A 22,965-nucleotide genomic window follows, 5' to 3' on the forward strand; every position below is an offset into this window, starting at 1 on the left:
AAACCTCCCCCTTTTGTACCTTCTTTTTCTTTAAGATCCCAAAAAAGTGTATGCTTGCACTACACAATGCAGGAGCATGGTGAGGATGAAGTCAACTAAAGAATTTCCCTATAATTTGGGGGTTTAGAAGTCCTGCAGTTCCTGCAGTCTTGTGGCGCCAATATTTATTCTTTTCCCTTTCCAAAATGAAAGGCTACTGACATCCAGTGGCCATTCCAGCCCTGAACATGTATTAAAACAAATAAATATCATGTTTACAACATAGCAGGACTTTTCCTTTTAGCAGGCACCTGAAAATTTATTTCATTTAGCAAACCTGACAGAGTGGGTGACAGTGTGAATTGAATCATCAAGTTACTGTCAGTCCAAATAAATTAACATGTGCTAGAAAGAACCACCTTTTCTTAAAAATGTTATGCATTTCAGCATCCTGATTCACACATTCAGTTTTAATGTTAGTGTTAGCTTTTGGAGTAAATGGTCACCTCTTCCAACCCCCAAAGAAACAGGATTCCCCTGCAAAATTACCACACATAGACAGTACTTCCTTTTTCTAAGAGCTGTATGCATCTATTTTTTTTCCAGTAATATAATTTTCTGTTTAATCTGTTACTATTGAGACACATCACAAGCTTTTAAACTTTAAAATACCATAAAAGCAATGGATATGCAGTCAGAGATATACCATATCTTTGTTTCTTTGATTTAAAATGCTGCTTCAGCCCTGTTTTGAATTTTCTATCCAATCCAAACATTGGTTTCTCTGGTGTTGAAATCCAGTTTTCCTCTCCCTTCCTTTGAGCAATCAGTTTGCAGTATTTTTTTCAAGTTGAAATTAAATTAGTGGTATTGTAACTCAATACCATATATAAAAATTGATTTGCTTTGTAAAAATAGCTTGGAGTGCCATTACAGCTGTGCTGGCTAGACTGGGTGACTTTCTGAGATGTCACCTGTGGCAGACTAAAAATAAAATATGTCTGTGCTGAAATTTGAGGGTGCTGTGCATGCCACTGGGCAGGGAGGACATGCAGGGGGCTCAGGGTGTAGGGAGTTTTACAGATATAATGTGGAATATCATCCTTTGGTCTTTGATCCTCCTCAATTTGTTTGTTGTTATTTGATCCTGCTTGGTTCTCCACAGTAGGAGACTGAGTTTCTCTTTTCTGTTCCTCTTATCCTCTCACTTGTTACCTGGCAGAAGAGACTGATCCCCACCTGCCCACAAAGCTCCTTTAGCTCTCTCTCCTTAGTGGGTTGTAATCTGAAAAACTGAGGAATAAAGTATCTCAGTATTCCTTATTTAACACTGCAGTGATGTGACCACTAGAATATGTGTCTGCTTCATTTTAAAATAAATTATTGTTTTATGAAGTGCATCTGGACTTCTCATAGGTCATGAAACACAGAAAATAAAATCTGTTTATCATGAGGGTAAGACATGGTCTGATGTATATTACAGAGACTTATTCCTCCATGAATTGTACTGCTTGAACTCAGTTTATTTAACAGTTTATAACAGAAAGAGCCAATGAGCTTTTAGCAGTGGAGAAAAGAAGCTTTTAATTCACTGCACAGAATTTATATTTTAATTTGCAGATCACTTATAGGTTTTTGCAGTGACCCTTTAAGTCCTGACTCTATCAGTATAAATGTATAAAGAAGTGCTTTTATCTGAAAAAGAAGTTATTTTCACGCTCAAATCAAGAGCTTGTTTCTTGCAATTGTCAATCAATATCCAAGCACAATTCTACAAAATTCTGTTTTTAAACTCCTAAAAATGTCTGTTCTCAAATGAGAATTGGAGAATAAAATATGTAATTCTGCAGTACTTTTAGGAAAGCCTAGGCAACAATTGAATGCCTGGTTAAATTCATATCATTCTTTAAAACTTGCTCCGTTGGCCAAGGCTGGATGTGAGATATTGCAGGGGTCATAACAGATTGTTCTCTTCCATGTCTGTTCAATTTAATGACATTTTGCCAACCATTTTGAGATGGTATGAACATGTACTGTGTGTAAGAAAATAGGTTGCCTCAGTAGTTACCATGAGGGAAAACAAATGATCAGACTATAAAAAGATATTTCATGGATGTTTCCCTGGAAAGGTTGCATTTTAAATAATAACAGAAATGAGCTATGCAAATAAATTAGGGGACTATAAACCTTTCAAGGTAATGAGAATTATCAAATCAGTTTCCAAACAATATTCTTGAAATAACTGGAGCTACAGTATTTTATGACAAGATGCCAACATTGTAGTGGACCTTGCATTGTATCTGTCTCTGGAGGGCTGAACAAACTCAACAGTCCTGAGAGAATTATAAGGGTTTTATGATGACAACCTAGTGGAGATAATAATAAAAAAAAAAAAAAATTTAAATAAAAGGTCTTGACTGTGGAAAAAAAAAAAAAATACAAGGAGATACCAAACAAATAAAAGATATGTACAGTGAAGTTCACAGATGCTGATGTTTAAATTTGAGAAAATTACATCACATTTTGGATTTTGGTGGCTTTTAACCTGGTTAAGGCCCTTCAATTCTCTATGACTAAATGAAAAAAAATTCTTGGCATTTAATCACCGTGAATTTTAATTCCATTGCTATGTCTGCATGCTAGATAATTGAAATGTGAATATATATGCAGTTTTCATCTCTAAGTTACTAAGTATAGAGTGAAACAGATTCCAAATATAATGTTGCTTTATGATCTGAGAAAATAATTTACTTGGAAGGAAGAAAACAGGAAAGAAGTCTGTAACAAATAATCCTGTATACACTTAGAGCTTCATTGCTCCGGCTTTGCTTCATGGTCCTTTTTACTTCTTGTAGTAAAGTATCAAATGAGATTTTTAGATTGTATTTTATTGTATTTTAAGGATCAAATTAAGTTTGACAGGTTCCTCAGAGGAATTACTTTCTGGTTTGGCTTTTTTTCCCTACTCTGTAGTGTCTCTTTTAGCTCCTGACCTCTTCTCTCCAATCTTTCTCAGTTTTACAGGATATTGTTAATGAAGTGTGTACAATGCTGCTTGGGAAGAACATGCCATAGTGATTTTTCTTTATTCTTGCAGCGTGTTTGATTCCATCTAGCAGCTGCAGGCCCCTTTTCCCACAAAAGAATTTGATTATTGAGTGTGATTAAAATGAATTTTTCTTTATATGGCACACTGTTTTTCCCAACTGAATCAGAGAAGCACATGTTTTTCTGAGCATCATGCAACGCTTAAGGTTGTAAAGACACAATCATCACAAGACTTTTTATTTACTATTGTTCAGCACAAACAGTGTAGAGTGAAAGAAACTAATGAGGCCTTTGATAATCAATTCTTATCAGAGATGCCTTGGGCAGAATGGGGTTTTTCAATTATCATCAGTTGTTCAGTAGCTGTACATAGGCGCTTTTTTTCATCTAGAAGTGCTGATTTTATCTTTATTTTAAGAAAGATTAGCTTACATTTGAATGCTTGAAATTAAAACTGTTCCCACTTGGACTGGTTTCTTGACAATTGGCATTATTTTCTCATGCATGATCCCACGTGTGAGCACTGTCACATAAACACTGAGCTTCAGGAGGAGAAACTCAAAGGCAGGAAAGCCTTTGGCATGTAGAGGTTTGGAGGATTTGAGGGCAGGATGTTTGTTTTTAAGGAGGCTGTGAGAACAGAAGGTAGGTAAGGCATAGAGGAGTCTCTAGGGAAATGATGTTTCCAAGCTTTTTGGGAGAAAGCTCCTGTTTAGTGAGGAGAGGGAGGCAGGGAAAGAGCCACTGAGACTGGTTATGTAAACAGTTGCATCCAAATATTAGCTCTGACTTTTTAAAGGGATCAGCTGGACACTGAGGAGGTTGGAAAGCTGAGGCAATGAATCCATTTGGGGTTTTGTGTCTCTTTCCATCTCTGCTGCTCGTACCACAGAAATAAAAAGGTTTTCTCTTGGGGTTTCTTTTTGCCCCACAGTTGTAATTATTGAGGAAATGTCTTTGGTGGGGGGTAGGTGTCCTGAAAAAACAAAAGCAAACTTTGCCATGTAATAATGGTGGCTCATAACAGATTATTAATATACTTGCAGTGTTTTAACTTCTCTACACAGCATAGTCGAAAGTCTCTGAGCTCAGACTTTCCTTGAGCAGACAGAAGTCAGTGAAGAAAAACCCCTTTGATTAAAGTATGGCAGAGGAAAGGTTCAGTGTCAAGTGCTCTAACACTTCACTGTCCCCAAAGTTTTTTAAATTATTGTTTTTATTTAGAGCTGTCTTATAAATAGTATAAAGCTGCTTGTAAATTGGTCTCTACTTTCTGTAAGAAATAATTCATAATCTGTATTTTTTTCTTTAATGTTATGCTTAAGAACCTCTTTCTGAATTCTGGAAGTAGTGTCATTGAATTGTTTATTAATTTGAGGTGACAGGGAGAAATACATGTAAAAGCAAGTTGCAGCTCAGTGTTTACAGAGAGGTGAGACTGCTGAACCCTGGAAAATTTGCATCCAATTTCTGGGAGCAGTCTCTGTTCACTGCTGCAGAGGAAGGGTGACGCCCTGCTTTATCCCCTAGAGCGAGAAATGTTAGCACTGCATAGAAGGAAAGAAGTTTCCTTATCTTTCATGTAAAGCACATTGTATTCACCTCTGGCTCTGTTTCATGACTATTCCAGTATGGAAAAATGGGCAAGCAGAGCAAAAACCATTTTATATTTTATTTATTTATTCAAGACCTTTGGACGTGTCATGTGCATTTTCTAGGAGGCAGAGCTGTACAGTTTTACCCCACATCAGGAACTGCAGCTTGGATATCTCTGCATGAAGTCAGGGGAGGGTGCTGGGGGCTACCTGGCTGCTCGATGGGCACAGGCTTCTCTTCATGCACCTGCCCACGTCATTGGCTTTTCACCACAAGCCTTTGCAGCCAAAAAATGGGTTCCATGAAAAATACTCAGAGAAATCAAACGCGACCAACTTCTGATTTCTATGTACCAAAACCCAGGATAAGCACAGGGGCAATGATACCAGCTGTTACTTTGGGAATATTTGCAAAAGGCACTTTGCTGTAACTCAGTAGCTTTGATTCCAAAATTGCCTTAGGAGCTCAGCAGGGTCTGTGTTTTTGTGTGTGGGGAGCATTTCCCTAAGGCAGTTCCACTAACAAATGGAGGAGGCTCTTGAGAGTATTAAAGAGTGCATTTATATTTCAAGGGTAAATATTACTACGAGGTAGCCTCGTGTTCTCTTAGAGCCAGGATTCTCCAAAAATTGTCCCATAGCACCATCTTCTGAGCAGAGTCTGAATGGCAAACCGAGCCTGAGCTGAGCTCGAGTCTCACTCAAACCCCCAGTGCTCAAAGCCTGACTTTTCAAGGACTAGGGGTTGAGAAACTTCCATCCAATTTTCTGAGGAAGAGGACTCATTATTAAGAAATGTGTCTGTGTTCAAGAGTCTCGTGTCTGCCCTAAGTGAAAAATTCATGGGCAAACCTCAAGCAACTGTAAGGAAATTCACACAGAGGCATCCTATGTGGAAAATGTAGGGTGTGTGATCCTGTCAGGGAAAAAATCTCTTTTTACTGCCTGGATTGAATAAATCCTTACCAAGTTCCTATAAGCTTTGAATGTAGGCTGTTCACTCCTTGGTTTGTACAATTTGAAGACACCCAGCACTGATCAGCTGAGACTGGGGGTTGGTGTTTAACTGTGTTATGCAAGAAATTAAAAAATATACTCTCTCAGGAAAATCATTTATTTTTGTTGTGACAGCTGTAAATAGCTCCAATACTGCTTTCCTGCACCTGTCACTGCTAAGGTTATGGGAGGGACTTTTCTGGGCTTGTGCTCTTGGCCTAAATATCTCCTACACGATAGAGACATGATAGTGGTTAAGCTGCATCTTCAGCCTTTCCCAGAACTGATGTTGTGGGTAAGTGGTATCCCTGCTTCCCATACATTATCTAACATCTATCAACATCTATCAACATCTACAGTTCGTGTAGAGATTATCACCCAAATCTTCAAATTCTCCCCAGTTTTCTTTCCTTCCACCTTCCTGTTAAGAGCCCAATTTCCTTTTGTGGAGTGCTGGTTTCCTTTCACATGGTTTCTTGCTGCTGTACAAATAATATGGAAAAAACAAAACCCTTAAAGTTCAGCACTAAAACCACCACACCCTTCCCATCCTTTCCCTTTTCCCCATACCTGTATTTATCTTGGTGTTGTTTCTGTAACAAGGCGCAGCCTTAACCTTAAAATGTAAAAAGTGCACTTGTCACTGCAGCCTTGCCACAGAAGTTAGACCATCTCCTCTCATAACACACACACGCAGATATTCACATACTCTTCCTTAGAGGTTGTGGTTGTTTCTAGGAAGAGCTACTGAATTTATTAAACTGATAAATGGAGCTGCTTTCTGCAAGCTAAAAGCATGATATATTTTTTTCTGCCTCATGTTATTTTTTGCATAAGCAAACCTCAAGACACGATTTCTTTAGAGAGCTGTAAAGAAGTACAGGAAGTCTTCTAATACCCCTTCTGAGCCTTTATTAAATTACAGAAATGGCAGTGTGTATTTCGAGAGCTATTTAAGGGGATTGTTTATATCTAAATGTTTTCCCTAAGTGTTTCATGTCTCGTTTACTGATAGAGCATTTAATAAAATTTGCAAGCTGAGGAGGGGACAAAGGCAGGGGAATTCTGTGTTATCTCTGCAGTGAGAAGATTTGGAAGCCGTGTGGCTGTCAAAGGCTGGTCCTGTGTGTTTGGATTAAGGTAGAATAGAATAGGTTTTTAGAGATGGGTTTATATTTACAAACCTCTCTGTTGGCTCAGGAGCCATGGCTGCTTTCTCTCACTTGAGGCTGTCTACCTTCTTTTTCCCAAGAAAACTTCAAATTCCCTGCAAAGGCTCTGTGGGTCAGGCCCATTAGCACTCTCAGCCTGTCCTCTTGTACATGATGGCATCAGCTGTACATTGTCTATGACATTTTTATTTTGGAATTTTAAAAATGGGCATTCAATATCAGTGTTTCCAAACAGGAATAAAACAGAAGAGGTTGTGCTGGTTACTGGGAGCAGTGGTGTGCTGTTTTAGGAGAAAAGCATGATTTGGAGCCTGAGTGAAAAGCAGCAGTGACCCTCTCCTTGCATCCACATAAATCCCTACTTCTGTAAGAGTGCACATGGCTGTTGCAGGACCAAAGCAGGATGGCAAAGAATGGGGGGGAAATGTTAGAACTTTTATTATTAGTGCTTAAAAGTTAGTATTTGCTGCAAGAAGATGTTCTGGGTAGCTGGTCAGACAGCTTCCCTATGGGACAGGGGAGAGAGAAACCTCCACCTCGCACTCCCCTGTGTGTCGCTGGGCGGATTCTCTGTGCTTGGCCCCTTGTGTTTGCTTCAGGTTCTTGATCTGCTGGGAAGCTAAAATAGTTCCTTCTTCTGATGTGAATTCTGGAACCCACGAGCTGGTTTAGGGTTCATCCCCCATTTGCTTGGCTCTTCGTGTTGGCTCAGATTTTAGGGGGTTTTTGTGCATCTTTTGTTCTTTTAGAGTACAAAAATGAGATTGATGCTTCTGTATCTTCTAGTTTTGAAAGGATGCAAAATGAAAACCACAAAGTTGTTAAAATATAGTCTAAATTTTCTTAGCAGAGAAAGTAAAGTTTATTTGAATGTAGCATGCTATATATAAACATAATTGATTTTTAAAGTTAAAAATGTCCTTCTTTTTATAAATATGCTTATGAGATTTTTTTTTTCTTTAGAGGCATTCAATAGGCTTAATACTATAAATTTTTTTAAAATAACATATTGCTAAAATCTGTAACCACAGTATTCTATCAGGGAAGTTGGCCTACACATTCAGAGATTTTTGTCTCTGTCCTGAATTTTCTGATACTGACAAAACAACAACATAACAAACACTGAGGTGGATACTGACCAAATATTGTGCTTTACAGCATAGAATATTTTACATACATTCTTTTTTCTAGAATACACTTTCAGCATTTGAAATTATAAAAATGAAATTAAAGCAAAACGGTAGAAATTGGCACGCAAAAAGAAAATATCATGCATGTGGAACACTATGTGCTGTTTTCAGGTGATTTTTTTCTTGTTTGTTCTTGATTCTTAGCATTCCCCTAATTCCAGATAGAATATAAACGTTCACACAAATGGTATCTTATGTTACACAGTGGATGTGGTTTATTCCTTACCCATATTTCTACTGTACATGAGAGAAAGCTGGTAATCTTCAGCTGAGGTCAAAGATTGTCATATCAATATGATATAAAAATTTCATTTTGTAAGTTATATTCGAGGAATGTAATTATATGATTGTTTTAAAATTTAATGTGTGGTTATCATCCCAAGAAGAGTCAGATTAGTTTAACTCCTACTGACAGATGGTTAGTGGGCAAAGAGAAATCCATGAATAACCTGACACACGGAGCAGCATTAAAATATCACATATCTATGCACTGAAAATGATTTCAAATTATATTTGCATTATGTTTTGACAAAAGAGATTTCGTTCTGCTGGCACACAATAGCACAAAGGTACCTCAACCCTACTATGACTTAACTTGCATTACTCAATTCAATATACTGTTAAAAATGGGTATTCTGTCACACTTCTTGCAGTGCTGGATGGTAAATAACAGCCAAATTATCTGTTTCTTTGAGTTGATTTTAAAGTTAATTTAGGAGTTTAATTTCTGAATATAGGAATTAAATCGCTTCTGCAGAGAATATTCTGCTGTCAGTAATATCTAACAGCTAATATTTCTTTTTGTGCAGTTCTCTGTTGGACGTGCTTCATAGTCATTTTCATTTACTTAAAATGTAAAAGCTTTTGTTATAAACTTTAATATTCCTGACAACATAGAAAGAAAAAGAAGTTTTTGAAACCTTATACCATCTCTCACTACTGCATTTTATAAATAATAGATATACTTTTGAAACAAACCTGAACCATTCAAACATTTAAACTGTTTTACTGGATTTTATGAATTAGGCATAACAAAGGAATTCACTTCTCCAAAGTTTTCTGATTTTTGTGATGCAGGAAGACGCTTTTGTGCTCTAATAGTGTGAGGGCTCAGAGATAAATATTGTCTGCAAGGGAGGGCTGCTGAGGTGTGTGCAGTCTGTCCTGCTCCTGGAAATGTTTTTTGTCTGCTGAGACTCCACTCAGTTCAGTTTCACAATAATTTACAGTCCTCAAGGCAACTTCACGACAACAACACATGCTCCAGCCCGTCCAATGTTGACAGGGACTTCCTAGAAAGTAAAAGAAAAAAGGAGAAGAAAAAGGAGGAAACATATTTAGTAGCCTCCTATGATAGGACTAGAGGAAATTACTTTCAGACGAATAGGAAAGCAATTTGTTTATTCAAACTGATGTAATGCTAAAACAATTAGGTTTAACTAAGGTACGAAAACAGAGTTTGGGCTGTTTGGCAAAATTCAGCAGCCCCTGAGTTATAAGGGTGCAGCCTGGGGTTGCTCCCTTAACACATTCCAAAGGCCTTCACATCCTGTGTTCCAAACCAGGGACTGTGTGGCAGCAAAGGATCTTGGCAGCTCAGGTGTTTCCTCTTGGTCTCAGCGGTGAGGGCCATAAATACGAAAGTCTGAAGGTGCCTCCAGAAGAGGGCATTGCTGACAAACACACCAGATTACAATGGTGAAATTAAACACTTAAGGCCCAAAATTACTTGTGCGACCTGGTTTGCTTGCCCATGCATTGCCTCCACCCCTCAGTCTGAGAAGCTTCACGTGGTTATTTTACAGGAGACACACCTAATATTTCATTCAAGCTCACCTACAGAATTGCTTGCACCCTGATGTGCCGTTTTTCCCCAAACCAGCGATAAGGTTATTTGGACAGAATTATTCCTAGCTGCAGGAAGAGCCCCTATCATTTATGAGGCAGCTGTTGCCATTACCTCTGTCCACTCGTTGTTCTGGGCATCGTAGGACTCCACGGTGTCCAGGTAGGTGTGGCCATCGTAGCCCCCCACGGCGTAGAGCCTGTCCCCCAGGGGACAGATCCCAACCGCGTCCCGAGGCACGCTCAGAGGGGCCACCGTTGTCCAAGCATCTGTTTTGGGGTCGTACCTAGGCAGTGGGATGGTCAAATTCAGAAAAATGACTTGTGGAGGCACATTTCAAATTTAAATTGCTGACATTCGCTTGTTTTCTCCCGTGTTGCTGTTCGGTTTACACCAGGAACGAGAAGAATTGTGATGTGATTCAGTTTTTGATTTAGCCACTAGAGGGGCCTTCAAGCCCACAGAAAAGGCCCCTGTTTTCACTTTTTGATTACAGTCTCTCCATTTCAATTACATTAAGCCATCAATACATTTTAAACACAAGTGGAACCTGAGGGAATGATAGCATGGCCACTAGTTGACTCAGCAAAGTTAATTTCAATACATTTTTATTTTCTTTCTTCATAAAGCTTTTGGTTTTATCTTTCTTGTCAAAGTTTTCAGAAAATTTCATTGTAAAAGAAGTTAAATATCTTGTGTAGTAACTCTAAGTTTATCTCATGAAAGGCCTGGCACCATCTTACATTAATATTGATTTTACTTCTGATCTACTCCAATATAAATTGCAGTAAATTCCAGGGTAGTTCCTGCTTTACCCCATCTAACTGAGAACAGAATTGGTCCATTGTTGTTCACAGCAGGGGTTGAACACCCCCTCAGTTTTCCTTTCTTGTCCCCAAATGACAAGACTTTGTGATATTTCTTCTATTTTCACAACTTTTATCAGTATCAGTCAAATTATTGGCCGAACAACTGAAAAGTATTTAATTCCTACAATATATGGCACAAGCAGCCTAAACCTGAGTTTTGGCAGTTAAGAAGTAGAAAGGTCACAGGCTGAATTTGTCTCACTTTAGTTGCTTTTACCTGGTTCTTGGGTACCTCAAGCAGAGGGGAGGAATTTGCTGCTAAGCTTTAATTCTTTTGTCATCACAAAAGTATTGGGAATCAGTTATTCCTGCTCAAAACATTTTTTTTGAAAGGCGGAATACGTTTTACAAACATAACGTTCCAACCGTGAAGAGAATTTATTCTATAATTCCTTCTTGGAAAGTAAACAACAAAAAAAAAAGCAAAATAAATCCTTACCTCTCCACGCAGTCGGAAAGGCGGGAGCAGTGGTTGGAAGCAGGAGCATCGTGGCCTCCCACAGCGTACAGAAACCCATTGTAGGTCGCCACACCGACGCCGCCTCTCCTCTTGGACATGGAAGCACATAGGCTCCACTTGTTTGTGTGCGGGTCAAAACACTCCATGGATTTCAGGCAGGAGCTCCCATCTCGCCCACCAACTGCGTACAGCCTGGGATGACAACCCATAAGCAGGCAAACAATTTCAGTCTTTATTCTCCCACTAATAAGAGTTTTATTTGGCTAACCTCCTCCAGACCACCTTAAAGTTGTCATTATGCCCATTATTTGCTGCGCTCTGGAACTTTCTTTGCTCAAAGGCTTTCCTGTGTTATATGAGGTCATGTTCTTCACTTGCAGTGTAAATGTCCAAGCAGCCACGTATGAAAATTAACCTGAAAAATTCATGCCAGGTTCTCTAAATATGAGCAATAGAAAGAATTGAATTGAAGGATGCTGCATATGTTTGAAATATATGGTAGCATTCCCTGGGACAAGGTTGTAGAATATTGACATCACATTAAGAGATTTTCTGTGCTGTTAAAGGACTCTAATAACATGAATAGACATCAAAAACATACTTAAAACATAAAGTAAATATATTTTCCTCCAAGCCTGCATTTAAGAAAATCTGCTGGACAGAAGGTACCATCTTGTGTCATCTTGTCTGTTTACCCCAAAGCACCTAGCAAACAACTAAAGATTTAAACAGCTGATGTTAGGACAACTTGTAGGAATAAATTGTGGTAATTCATGTTAAATAACAGTAGGGCAACTTTTAGGAATAAATTGTGGTAATGCATGTTTAAGAACATTGGAGGTTCTGGCTTTTTGTCAATGAATTTTACAAAGCCTGAATTTCTTTCTGGTCTCAAGCTAACTTGGATGCTGCTGAACTATGATGGAATGTAATAGAAGATGGGATCAGATGTTGAGTGTGCCATTCTTTCTACTCCCTTTCAAACCCTGGTTGTTGTTTTCTGCCATGAAATGGAATTTACTTAGTGCACCTAATTAGAGACCTAGGGAACACGTGGACTTGCCCAGAGAAAATCACCTGAACCAGATCAGCTGAATTTTCTTTTAGAAGTGTCTGTTTTATTCCAGTGACTTAAAAACCTTTCAGAGAGCTCTGATACATATTTTAACTGGAAGATTCTTAACCATTGTTAGAATAAAAAAAATCCCCAATTGTCTCTCTCCTAATGTTTGTTCCCTCGATAAAATTGAGTTTGCTTGTGCAGTTTGTTGTCTGATCCATACAAAACTTGAGGCTTTGATTTATTTTCTTTTTACATCATGCCATTGGACACAGACTGCTTGTTTACCCAGCTTTCACAGGGAAAGGAAATCTCTGTATATACAAAGTGATTGGTTGGGATCCTTTGTTTGCCATAACATATCTATAAACACGGTGGTGTTTCCCATTCTCTAAGGAAAAGACCAAATATAGCATTATTGACTGATGTTTTCAATGGACCATTTATTGGTCTGAAAGTGTTGCTCCACAGATATGTAAAGTCTTTTCTCGTGGAGTTGAACAGGAAAAAGTATGGTGTGATTTAGGGAAACAGGAAAAGGAGAAGCATTCTGCTTGGTTGGACTGCAGCAGTAGCACTGAGTGATGGACATTTGATCTCCTGGTATGCCAGAAATTACATCACCAGACGTGATTTAAGCCCTGCTGGAGACAGCTTATATCAGCAATGATTGAGAACAGACTCAGGATCGGGCTGATTTCCTCTTTGACAAAGTGGTTTCCTGCACGTTGTTGCTGTAGAAGGCACCACCAGGAGTTTCTGGTGGAGTTTTTGCTGAGAACATTTCCTCTGAGGTACAGCAGGAACCTTGAGAGGCATTTCTGCCTCTCTTGAACTTCTGAGTTATGATTTGAATCCTGCCCTTGTATGAATGCAAAACCCCAACCTGAATTTACAAATATCCCTTTGCCGACATCTTTGTTGCTGCTTTTTTGTCCTTCTCTTTTCTCTGGAGTTTACAGATGGATCAGGGAAGCCAGTGGCAAAGGTTCCAGGTTAATGCAATTGTCTGCCTGTAACTGAGCGTTCCCAGCCCCCATAAACTGGCCCCTCTAAGAGCTTCCCACAGCTTTAAATAAGAAGGAAGGTTGGTTCAAGCCATATTTTCCATAAGCTGAGGCCTTTTGCAAGGCTTTTGTAAGATCCACATGGGTGTCTGCTCCCATGTAAAAGGGCTTGAGTGGCTTTAGCATCTTAGCAAAATGTTTAAGCACATTAACACTTGATTTTGGTGTATTCAAGAAATAAATGGAGGGCAGAACAAATCTGGAAAGGATAAGATTTACAGGAGGCTGTTTATTCCATACCTAATTAATAAACTTTTCTTCTTTCCATTAAACGCATCATATACCTTCAACATTTTAAAAATTGGCTGTGAATTTGTTTCTGTGAATTTGTTGACTTCGTTTTCATACATGTTCTTTTAAGTCTGTTTAGCCACAATGATTTTAAAGTGTGAACACACACTTGGAATATTTTCTTAAGTAGCTGATTTTATATCCCCATATGTTATATTCCAGGTAAAATTCTGATGTGCACGTAATAACATTTTCACATTGCTATAGCTTAAAAGGGCTGAAATGTGTCTAAAACCTGACTGCAAGTTTGAAATCAATTTACCACACAGCAGAGGAAAAGCTTTCCTTTCTTATGTCTGCGCATTATATTTTCTCTTTGTTTCCTTGAGGCCATTAATTACCATAAGCCTGAAAAGAAAATTTAAGAAGCTGTATTTCCAAGGAAGGAAGCAAATGAAAACCCAAAGAGAGGTTTTCCTGTTGCCATACTTGCTGTTGAGTGCCGCGACCCCGACGGTGCTGCGGGGGGTGGACATGCTGGCCACGTAATTCCACTGCCGCGCCTGCGGGTCCCAGCGCTCCACGGTGTTGAGGTAACTCCACCCATCGTGGCCACCAACTGCATACATTGGTCCTTCAAGCATTGCTACTCCTTGAGAGATGGAATTAGGGACAAATTATCCCTTGGTTTCAGTGACCAGCAGCGTATTCATTTCATACGTTAATTCCCTGTATGCAGATAAGCAACTTCAGCTGGTATTAAATGATCTGAAAGCTGCCTTTTCATTTGGCAGAATAAATAAACAAGCACTTCACATACAGTGTTCTTCTAAATAACCATTATCTTTTGCCAAAAGATTAGAGGAAATCTGCTTTAGCTCTAATGTTCTCTTCTTGGACTTTTATCTCGCTTCTGGTGACCTTGCTCTGAAACAAATTTGAGCCCCAAAAGGGGAAACGATGTTATTCTCCTACAGAATGACAAAACCTGAGTCAGGCAACGAAAAATGTGCCCAAGCCAACAACCTCTCTTAATTCTGAGCCAGCTGAAGCTCTGTAGTGCTGCCAGCACAAAGCCTGGGTGGGTGGGTAGCTGGCTGTCCTTAACAGCTAAAGCACCACAACATTTTAATGCCTTTTGGATAAGAGCTGGCTCCTATCTGCTGTCCTTGAGGCATGGGAGAGCCAACTTGGCTGTCACTGCAAAGCTCTGTGTGGACAAATCCTGTGCCATTGTGCTTCTCCAGAGAAGGGCTTTGGTGCCTCTCCTTTGAGAGCTGCTGCTGCTCTTTGCTCGCTTTTTTAGGTGAGGCAAAATGTTTCAATCCAGCTGCTTAAAAGTTTTCTAAATCTGTCTTTCAGGCCTAAATATACATGGCCTGATTTCTTCAAAAGGCCAGCTCTCCACAGAATCTCCCTGAAGGTAATAGGGGCTGGAAGTGTGAGGCAGCTTTGCAAACCAGACACAGATTGAAGCCAAACTTTGGGCACCCAAATCTATGGCTGTGACCTATTTGCTGGGGAGAATTATGCCCCTGTTGTCAGGAATTATAAAGACTTCAATGAAAATTATTTCTTCTGTTTGGTCTTCTTCCCCTTTGCTACCTACTAGTATTTGGTTTCATAAATTTTGTGCTCCAGTTGGTAAGAACCCTACACTACCCTTTCTCCACCAAGCAGTGGAGAACATGACATAGGCCACAATGGTTTGTCAAATAATTCTGGATCAATCTTCCTCTATTATCCATAAAAATAAAAATATTCCATGTCGTTTGAACTTGCCAATGATTTCAAGCAATACCTGTAACTCGAGAGAAGCCAGCTTTTTCATAAGACCTTTTTCAAAAGATAATTTTCATAAATTGTGCAGAAATCATCATATTCCCTCTGTTACAGTCTACTCAGCTGTAAACTTAGCCTTATTTTTTATAGTTCCAGAAATAAACTCTAGAGTTCATATTCATATTATTCCTTCAGTGTGAATAATATTAAGGATTATTTGCAGTAAAAAACCCATAGACACTAAGCCATGGCAGAGCTCTGTAAAACTTCTTGTAATTACAACATTAGAACTGGTGAAGTTGCACTTATTTCCATACACTCTTTTCTTCAATATGGGTAATGTCCTGATCTGAATTACAGAGGTGACTGATACCTCTGGGCTTAATTCATAATTTATTAAAAAAAAATACAGTAAGGTTGTTATTGTATTGTAAATGTATCTCTTGACCACTAAATCCTGTGAAGCATTGATTATTTTCACTGTACCTTATATTTTGGAATTTCCTACAAGCAGAATTAACTCTGGAAGACCAGTGCTAATTAGGTGAATACTAATAAAATCATAAAATTACGGAAACAGGCAAATCTGTCTTTGTAAAGCATCTTTTACAAATATTGCTGCATGTTACTAAATGCTGTTAAAGGTTTTCTCAGCAGTGTTTGTGTCAATCAAAACCCGTCTGTGTGTGCTGTGAGGAGTTTGCAGAGGCAGAGCCCCTCTTACCCAGGCCATGCCTGTGTGTTGACATCGGGGGCATCACAGTCCAAGCCTTGGTGAGGGGGTTGAAGCACTCGACAATGTTGGAAGTTTTGAGCCCATCCCTTCCTCCCACAATGTAGAGCTTGTTGTCAATCACTGCAACCCCAAACTGCAGCCGCCGCCCGTTCATGGTCCCAATTTGGATCCAGCTGTTGGTTCTGAGGTCGTATTTCTCAATTGTAGTGGTGCCTGTGAAAAACAGAGACAGCCATGGAGGGAGCAGTACCCAGCAATCAGTAGTCAGGTCAAAACACGATTAAATTATGAAATACTGAAATTCTGTGTGTGAGATTTTGCTGTGAACTTCAGTTCTCATGTGAACGTAGTGAGAAAGCTGTGCTAATTGCATACATGATTGGCAAATCTATGAGAATATACTGGGAGCAAGAAATGGAGAATTAAATTGAGGTAATATTTGTGTGCAAATATTGGAGAGAAGTTAAATCTATAACTTAAATACCATGAGGGTAGGGGTTTTGTGGGTTTGTTTTGGGGTTTCTTTATATTCCCTACAAATACGGTGCCTCACAACAATCTACTCTTTAACCATGTTTGTGCCTAAAGTATTAAGGATATCAAAACCAGATTCCATGTATCTGTCTGAGGAACTGGACAAGCATCTCCAGCAATCCTGTGGATATTTCCCATTTTAGGATGGAGTCAGGCAGAAGACTGGGCTGTGTGTGAATGCACATCTGGTTCCCACAGGTGTCTTCCCCAGCGCTCACCTGTGCAGCAGCCCTGCAGTAGCTGCTTGGCTGCTGTAACATATAAAGCCACATTTTCCATTTTTTTCAAGTCACTGGACCTCCAGTAACATTTTTACTGAAACTTTTCAGAAGGCACGAGCTCTCTGTCATTCAGCACTGACACTTTTCCACGCGCTGGCTCCCATCATCACTCAGGAGCCGTAATTGCTCCTCTGAGAGCTGCTAAGCACAGCGAGGGCATGGCTCAGTAAGATCCAAGGCAGAATTGCCAGTTCCAGCTGCAGTGCACCTTGGAGCTCAAATTCAGCTCAGTCAAAGGCAACCAGATGAGGAAAACAGAGCCGATTTCTTGTTCCTTGACTGGGATTTGAGAGCAGACGAGTAGTGTTTTGAAGATAACAACAAGCAGTTTGTGGCTAAGAAATTCTTTTTACAACAGGAAAACAACCATGCAATAAAGCAGAAAAGAAAGGTAGGATTTGGTTTAGAGAACAGTTAGAGATCACGTCATGTACTCCAGAAATTCAGCGAAATAAGAGTTTATCTCATGCTATCTTTTCTCTTATCTATCTGTTTTTCCACATGCATAGGCTGGGAAAGGAACTACCAGCTCCACCTGCGATAAAACAGAGAAATTCTGCTTTCTGCCCTGTATTTAGTGCAGCTGGGTTTCTTTGCCTGTTCTTTCCATCTTGTTAGTCTGTTTGCTCCTCTTCACTTTGATTCTTTCTCATTTATTCTGTGCTAATACATGAGTGCCCCAAAGTTCCCCACTTCAAAGGAAATCTCTCACACTAACTGAAACACAGGGAAAATGCAGTCAGGTTTCAGTGTGTTCAGATGTACCCTGTGGGCTGTAATTCTTACAGAGGCTGAAAGATTTGAAAGTCGTAAAATTAACGTGGTTTAGGCACATTCACGTTTTTCAAAATTCTGGCCCAAATGTACCTCTTTGATCTTCTTTTGATCATTGGAATTTGAGATTTGACTTCCTATTCCACCTGAGATAAGCACAAAGCCAAACCTGGCGTTGCCTGAGACACCAAACCTGGTGTCTGCCTTTATCACAGGCAGCGTGTTATTGCCAGCGGTGGGAGTTGCTCCCTTCTCAGAGCTGTTCCTCCAGTGCATCCTGGTCTCTTAGTGCTGTTTCCTTTATCTCACAATCCAGCCCGGGCTCCAAGGTTGAGTCAGAGCCGTGGAGGACAGCAGGGAGGAGCGGAAGTGCTGTTCTTCTTACCCATCAAAAGGCAAAAGTTCAAACAATTGGCTTCATTCCAAGGGAAGAAGCAGGACAGGCACCAACAGGAAGTGCAGATGTTGACTGAAACAGCCCTTTCTTTGCATAACCTTTACTAGGCAAAATATATTGGAAAATTGTATTCTTATTTTAGGGGAAGAGAGTTTAAAAATTACCTTGAATCCGTGGTTGTCTATACAATTCATAAATACTCAGTATCGCTAATGAATCTACTTAATTGCAACAGTTTAACTCCAATTTGCTAAATTGTCCTAGGAATGAGTGTTTTCATGTTGTGCTGGCAATGAATGTGTATTCTGCACTTGATTTGATTGCACAGAGATAGGGAGGTAGCTCTGCAAGGTGTCTCATATGGGCAAAAATCAGTCGTCAGCAGCTTTTTGTAAACCATGAAATGGATTATCTTCTTTGTGATTCTATTAAAAGTGAACTCACACAGCTAAAAGTAATTCTGTGCAGCAAGTCGCTAGACTTTAAACTAATTAGAGTTCTCTGGCTCCAAGCTGTGGGTTTGAAGTTGAGATTCCTGGAGAAAATTATTTAATATTCTGCCTCCTAAATAGAATAGTGCAATGTTTAAAGCTGTAACCTGATTGCAGTTGTGAAAATCAAATAATAGAAACTGGAATAGTTTATAATAATTAACTTTCGACTACAAATCTGAAAAAAAACCTGTGTGTGGAGTCCTGAAAAGAAGTTGCATTCATGAAAAATACGAGTCTTTCCACCTGAAATTTTATAATAACGATTTATGATCTCTCTGGAGTTTGGTGATGCATTTTGTTTTTCTTTTCTCTTCTTCAAAAGTTTTTTTAACTTTCTTACTTTGTCAGAGTATAGACCACAAGGTACAATATTAAACAAATCTTGAAACATTTCAAATTTGTACATTTTCTTCTGATTTGTAAATTCAACTATTTTTTGCAAAAATTCCTACTAAGTTTAATTTTAAAATCACCATCTCCATCAGACTTCTTTAGTCTGCACTTAAATATAAGTGTATTGTGTACAAGTATGATCCGTGCAAGAAGAAAGAACTTCTGACACATAGGATTCTGTTCTGTTATTTGCTTTTTCTTCTTTTTCTTCCCCATAACTGATATTTTCCTACAGGAAATATTTAAACAATTGTCAGATATTCCCTGGGTGTCTGCAATACAATTAATTACTACACTCATATTAATTTGTGGGCTTACCTTTAGTGGCATCCATACCTCCCACAGCATAAAGGGCACCCACTGTGGACTTTCTGGGTTTAGTTCGAGGGCTCTGCATCATGGAGCGTCTCTCTGGCAGGAGGTGATACTTCATGGCCTCCATGAGAAGTTTCTGACACTCCAGGTCATCTGCAAACATTGGGCTGTTTTCTAGATCAGCCAAGAGCTAAGAAACGGAAAAAAAAAAAAAAAAAAAAAAGAAAAGAGGATCTTGATATATCATCTAAATCATTAAAATTGCATGTACTTTAATAATTAAAGTATTTGTAGCTACAAACACTCATTTTAAGCTCACCACTCACTTGAGCTTTGCTGGGAACTCTGCTTTAATGGAAGCAAAACTGTATAAAGGTAGGGGGGAAAATTCTGTGAGTATGAGGGCTTTGCCTAATTTTTTATTACCTCTTTCTTTTAACTTTTAAAAAAGGTTAAAAACAAAAATGTAGTACTGCACCCTCTGAATGCAAAACTCCTTCTGCTGTAAGTAAATCTAGTACAGAGTACCAGACATCTCTGAGTACTAGAAGATATTAAATGTATTTAAAATTGTGTGTGTAGTACTTTTATACTTTATCCAAGGTAGAATATTTGCAGCATTGATCACTTAGATCCATAACGTGTCCTGACTGACAGTTTCGATATTCTGTATGCATTTCTGACGGGATATAAAGATTCTTCTATGACACAGGCACAGCAGTGTCACCTTTCCATGAAACAGAATGTCCAGCTCTGGAACCTGGTGGATGAATTGTCTCTTTCAGAATTAAGGGACACGTAATGTCAGCGCTCAGAATTGTCAGCAATAATTTAGGCCCTTTTGTGTCTGTTTATTTTTTATGGCAATAAAGAAACTTTGTGGCTTAACTGTCCTGCAGTTTGGCAAATCTAAATACCTTTGCATGTGATCTAAATTGCTGTGCTATTAGGGGAGAACTCTTACAACCCAACAAAGAAACACTTGGCTTTTGGAATACACTGACATTTTTTAGAGGTAATTCTGAGCCTAGTAATTACACTGGCACTGGGGGATTTCTTTTAATCTGTTTAAAAACAGTGAAGATGTATATTATATAGGTAAAAATATTAAAAAGTATAAAAATATACCAAAAAATCTCCAGTCCAAATCAGAACGTTTCCACGGAACTCTTCTGTCTGCCTACAGAACGCTCGAGACAAGCATTTCAGCTGGCAGAGTTCCCTGTTAGCCCTTCCCATTGATACCTGGGGTGGCAGCAGGGGCAGTCTGATGTAGGAGAGAAGCATTCCCAGGTCCCGCTGGCGGTTTTGCAAATCGTGCCTCACCCACATCATCAGGGCCTGGAAAATGGCTTCTTCATCTGGCACGTTGATGTCATCGCTAGACAAGAGCTTGGCAATTTCATTAGCTGGGAGCAAAAGAAATTCCTGGTTTTTTATTACTTCTATGAAGTGTTCCTAAAAATAGAAGAAGATTTCAATGCACTGATGATTTTCACACATAGGAATAGCTTTTTCTTAGATAATGTAGGCTCTGTGTATATTTCATTCTCGTTCTGTTCCACAATATAGGGAAATGCTGTGGGTATTCTAAAGATCACTGAACGTCCTTCTACCATTTAAGTGAGATTTTGGTTGCATTTTGCTGCCTCACTCTTGCAGAACTGAGGAGTAATTCTCATCTTCACACCACCATACCATAGCTGTCTTTGCCAGGCTTCTTGTCAGCCTGTCCTGGCTTAGGGATTTGCCACTGGCACTTTTGTTCATCAGTGTGATCTTAGCACTGTGGCTTGATAGAAATACTGTTTGAAGATATAACATGCATTTTGGAAATGCCAGGTGAGCATTCAAATAAACTATGTCACTTCTGCTGCAGATTCAAAGGCTTTGAGCCAACTGCACTGAAACCTCCTAATCCTTTTGCAACAAGCTGTGCCAGCTGTTGGCTGTAGGACTCTGCTCTTAGGGCAAGAAAATACAGCAAAGGAAATTCAGCTCACTTTTCTAACAACACTATTTGGGCAATACAAAGTTGGAGAAGTCCCAACAAAGGGATCTCAGTCTTTTAGCTACTGCTGTGATAAAACTCCCCCACACCAGAAGTGACCACAGGTACTAAATCCCTAGAGTCTTTAATAGAATTATTCTTCATTAAGAAAATATATTGTACAGTTGGGTTACAACAATATCAGAGTTGATATCAATATACATGATATCAATATACATATAGTCTGTTTCTTTATCAAATTCCAAAGGACAAAAGAAATTTGGTGAAGAGAGAGAGGGGGTTATGTTATTTGCAAAGAGATTTAGGTAGGAATTCATGTCTGCATTTGAAATAGAATTTCAATTTCTGTACCTAGAATTAATATATCTTCTTTAGGAACCAGATTGAAATAGGGCAGGTGAAGAAATTCTAATAACTGATATTTTATTGTTTGTTTTCAGCAGTTTCTTCGCTTTTTGTTACTCATTTCAAATGTAGCCAGGATGCAAATACAGAAGTATCAGTGATTAAAGAAGATGTCAACTTTGGTCTGTTATGCATATCCTGCTTTAATATTTGTGGCATTCAGTCAACAGGGACAGGAAGGCCAGTCCACTTCTAGTTACAAATATAGCACAAGTTGTTTATCAGAACGAGTTCTATCTGCACAAAAAGATACCAGGCAGGAAACTGTTAATACTCTGCCTCAGTGGCCAAAATATTGAAGGGGAGGGTTTCTATTGTGTCTGGTTTTATTGAATGGATCTGGTGTTTACAGTACATCTTCTGAAAATGTAATGGTCTCTATATTGACAGGACAACTTTCTGGTCTTTCTCCTAAGTTACACATTTTCACCAACATGAAACAAACCCAAATGTTTTACTTATCCCCTCCCAAAATTTTTATGTGTTTATGCATTTTTATGATCTCCTATTCTCCAAAGGTTTTTTTCAATATCACTTCAAGGGTTTGAAACAAAATTTTCTGTAAGTTTATTTCAGAGGTGCAGGTTTCCTCTTCTCTCTCTAAGCTGTCAGTAGCACACGTGGTGGGTGAGTTTATGGCGTGCCAGGTCCTCTTTCATGGCAGCATTCTCAGTCTGTTCCATGCAAGAACAGGAGGTGAGAGGTGGTAGAAGATGTTTTCAAATAAAATAGTGTACAACTTATGCCCAGTGCTGCTGAGTGTCACAGAGTCATCATGATCCTTCATATTAGACATTTCTTAATGACTCAACTCTCAATTCTGTGACACATGGTTTCAAAAAATAATAAAGGTCTAACTCCTGGGAAAGACTGGAGAATTCAAATGGTTAAAAAACTATAAAGAAAAAAGAGCTCTCTTATTGTCAGAAAATCATAAATCCAACTGTATGATTTTATTTCAGTTTTGAAGAAATCTGAACCATAATTTTAAATGCCTGAAGATGCCCCCCATGTTCTCAGGCTGGCAGGAGGAAAGAGGCAACAGTAGAGGGGGGATTTCCTGATTTTGAATGAGTATAAAAAGGTGTGGAGCAGCAAGAACAACACTATTTTATGCAGGAAGAGAACCTTTATCTTAAATGCCCCATTCCAAACTCTGAAATGTAAAGGGGATGTAAATCGCTGCTGAACAAACCATTCATTACTGTGACAGGGAGGAGCACAAGCAGTGCCCTCAATCTGCACATGCCACTCTCACTTTTCTCAGCAGGTGGACATGCACAATCCCTTGCTGGAGTGTTCTCAGTACTATGAAGCCTCTAAACTGGTT

At 39.0% G+C, this 22,965-nt stretch overlaps 1 protein-coding gene across 1 annotated transcript in view; it reads right to left on the reverse strand.

The window, feature by feature from the left end:
• Positions 1 to 9,212: 9,212 nt before the first annotated feature.
• KLHL4 (kelch like family member 4) overlaps positions 9,213 to 22,965 on the reverse strand; it is a gene marked incomplete at both ends in the record, with an annotated part of 35,739 nt that continues 21,986 nt past the window's right edge. Inside the window, 7 exons of the mRNA XM_082289739.1 lie at positions 9,213 to 9,272; positions 9,941 to 10,112; positions 11,135 to 11,347; positions 14,003 to 14,165; positions 16,020 to 16,244; positions 19,223 to 19,409; positions 20,465 to 20,677. Of these exons, the coding sequence (XP_082145865.1) occupies positions 9,213 to 9,272; positions 9,941 to 10,112; positions 11,135 to 11,347; positions 14,003 to 14,165; positions 16,020 to 16,244; positions 19,223 to 19,409; positions 20,465 to 20,677 (1,233 nt within the window). The remainder of the gene's footprint in view (positions 9,273 to 9,940; positions 10,113 to 11,134; positions 11,348 to 14,002; positions 14,166 to 16,019; positions 16,245 to 19,222; positions 19,410 to 20,464; positions 20,678 to 22,965) is intronic.

This window comes from Coloeus monedula, assembly GCF_965178545.1.
Source record: "Coloeus monedula genome assembly, chromosome: 12".
Taxonomy (NCBI): Eukaryota; Metazoa; Chordata; class Aves; order Passeriformes; family Corvidae; genus Coloeus; species Coloeus monedula.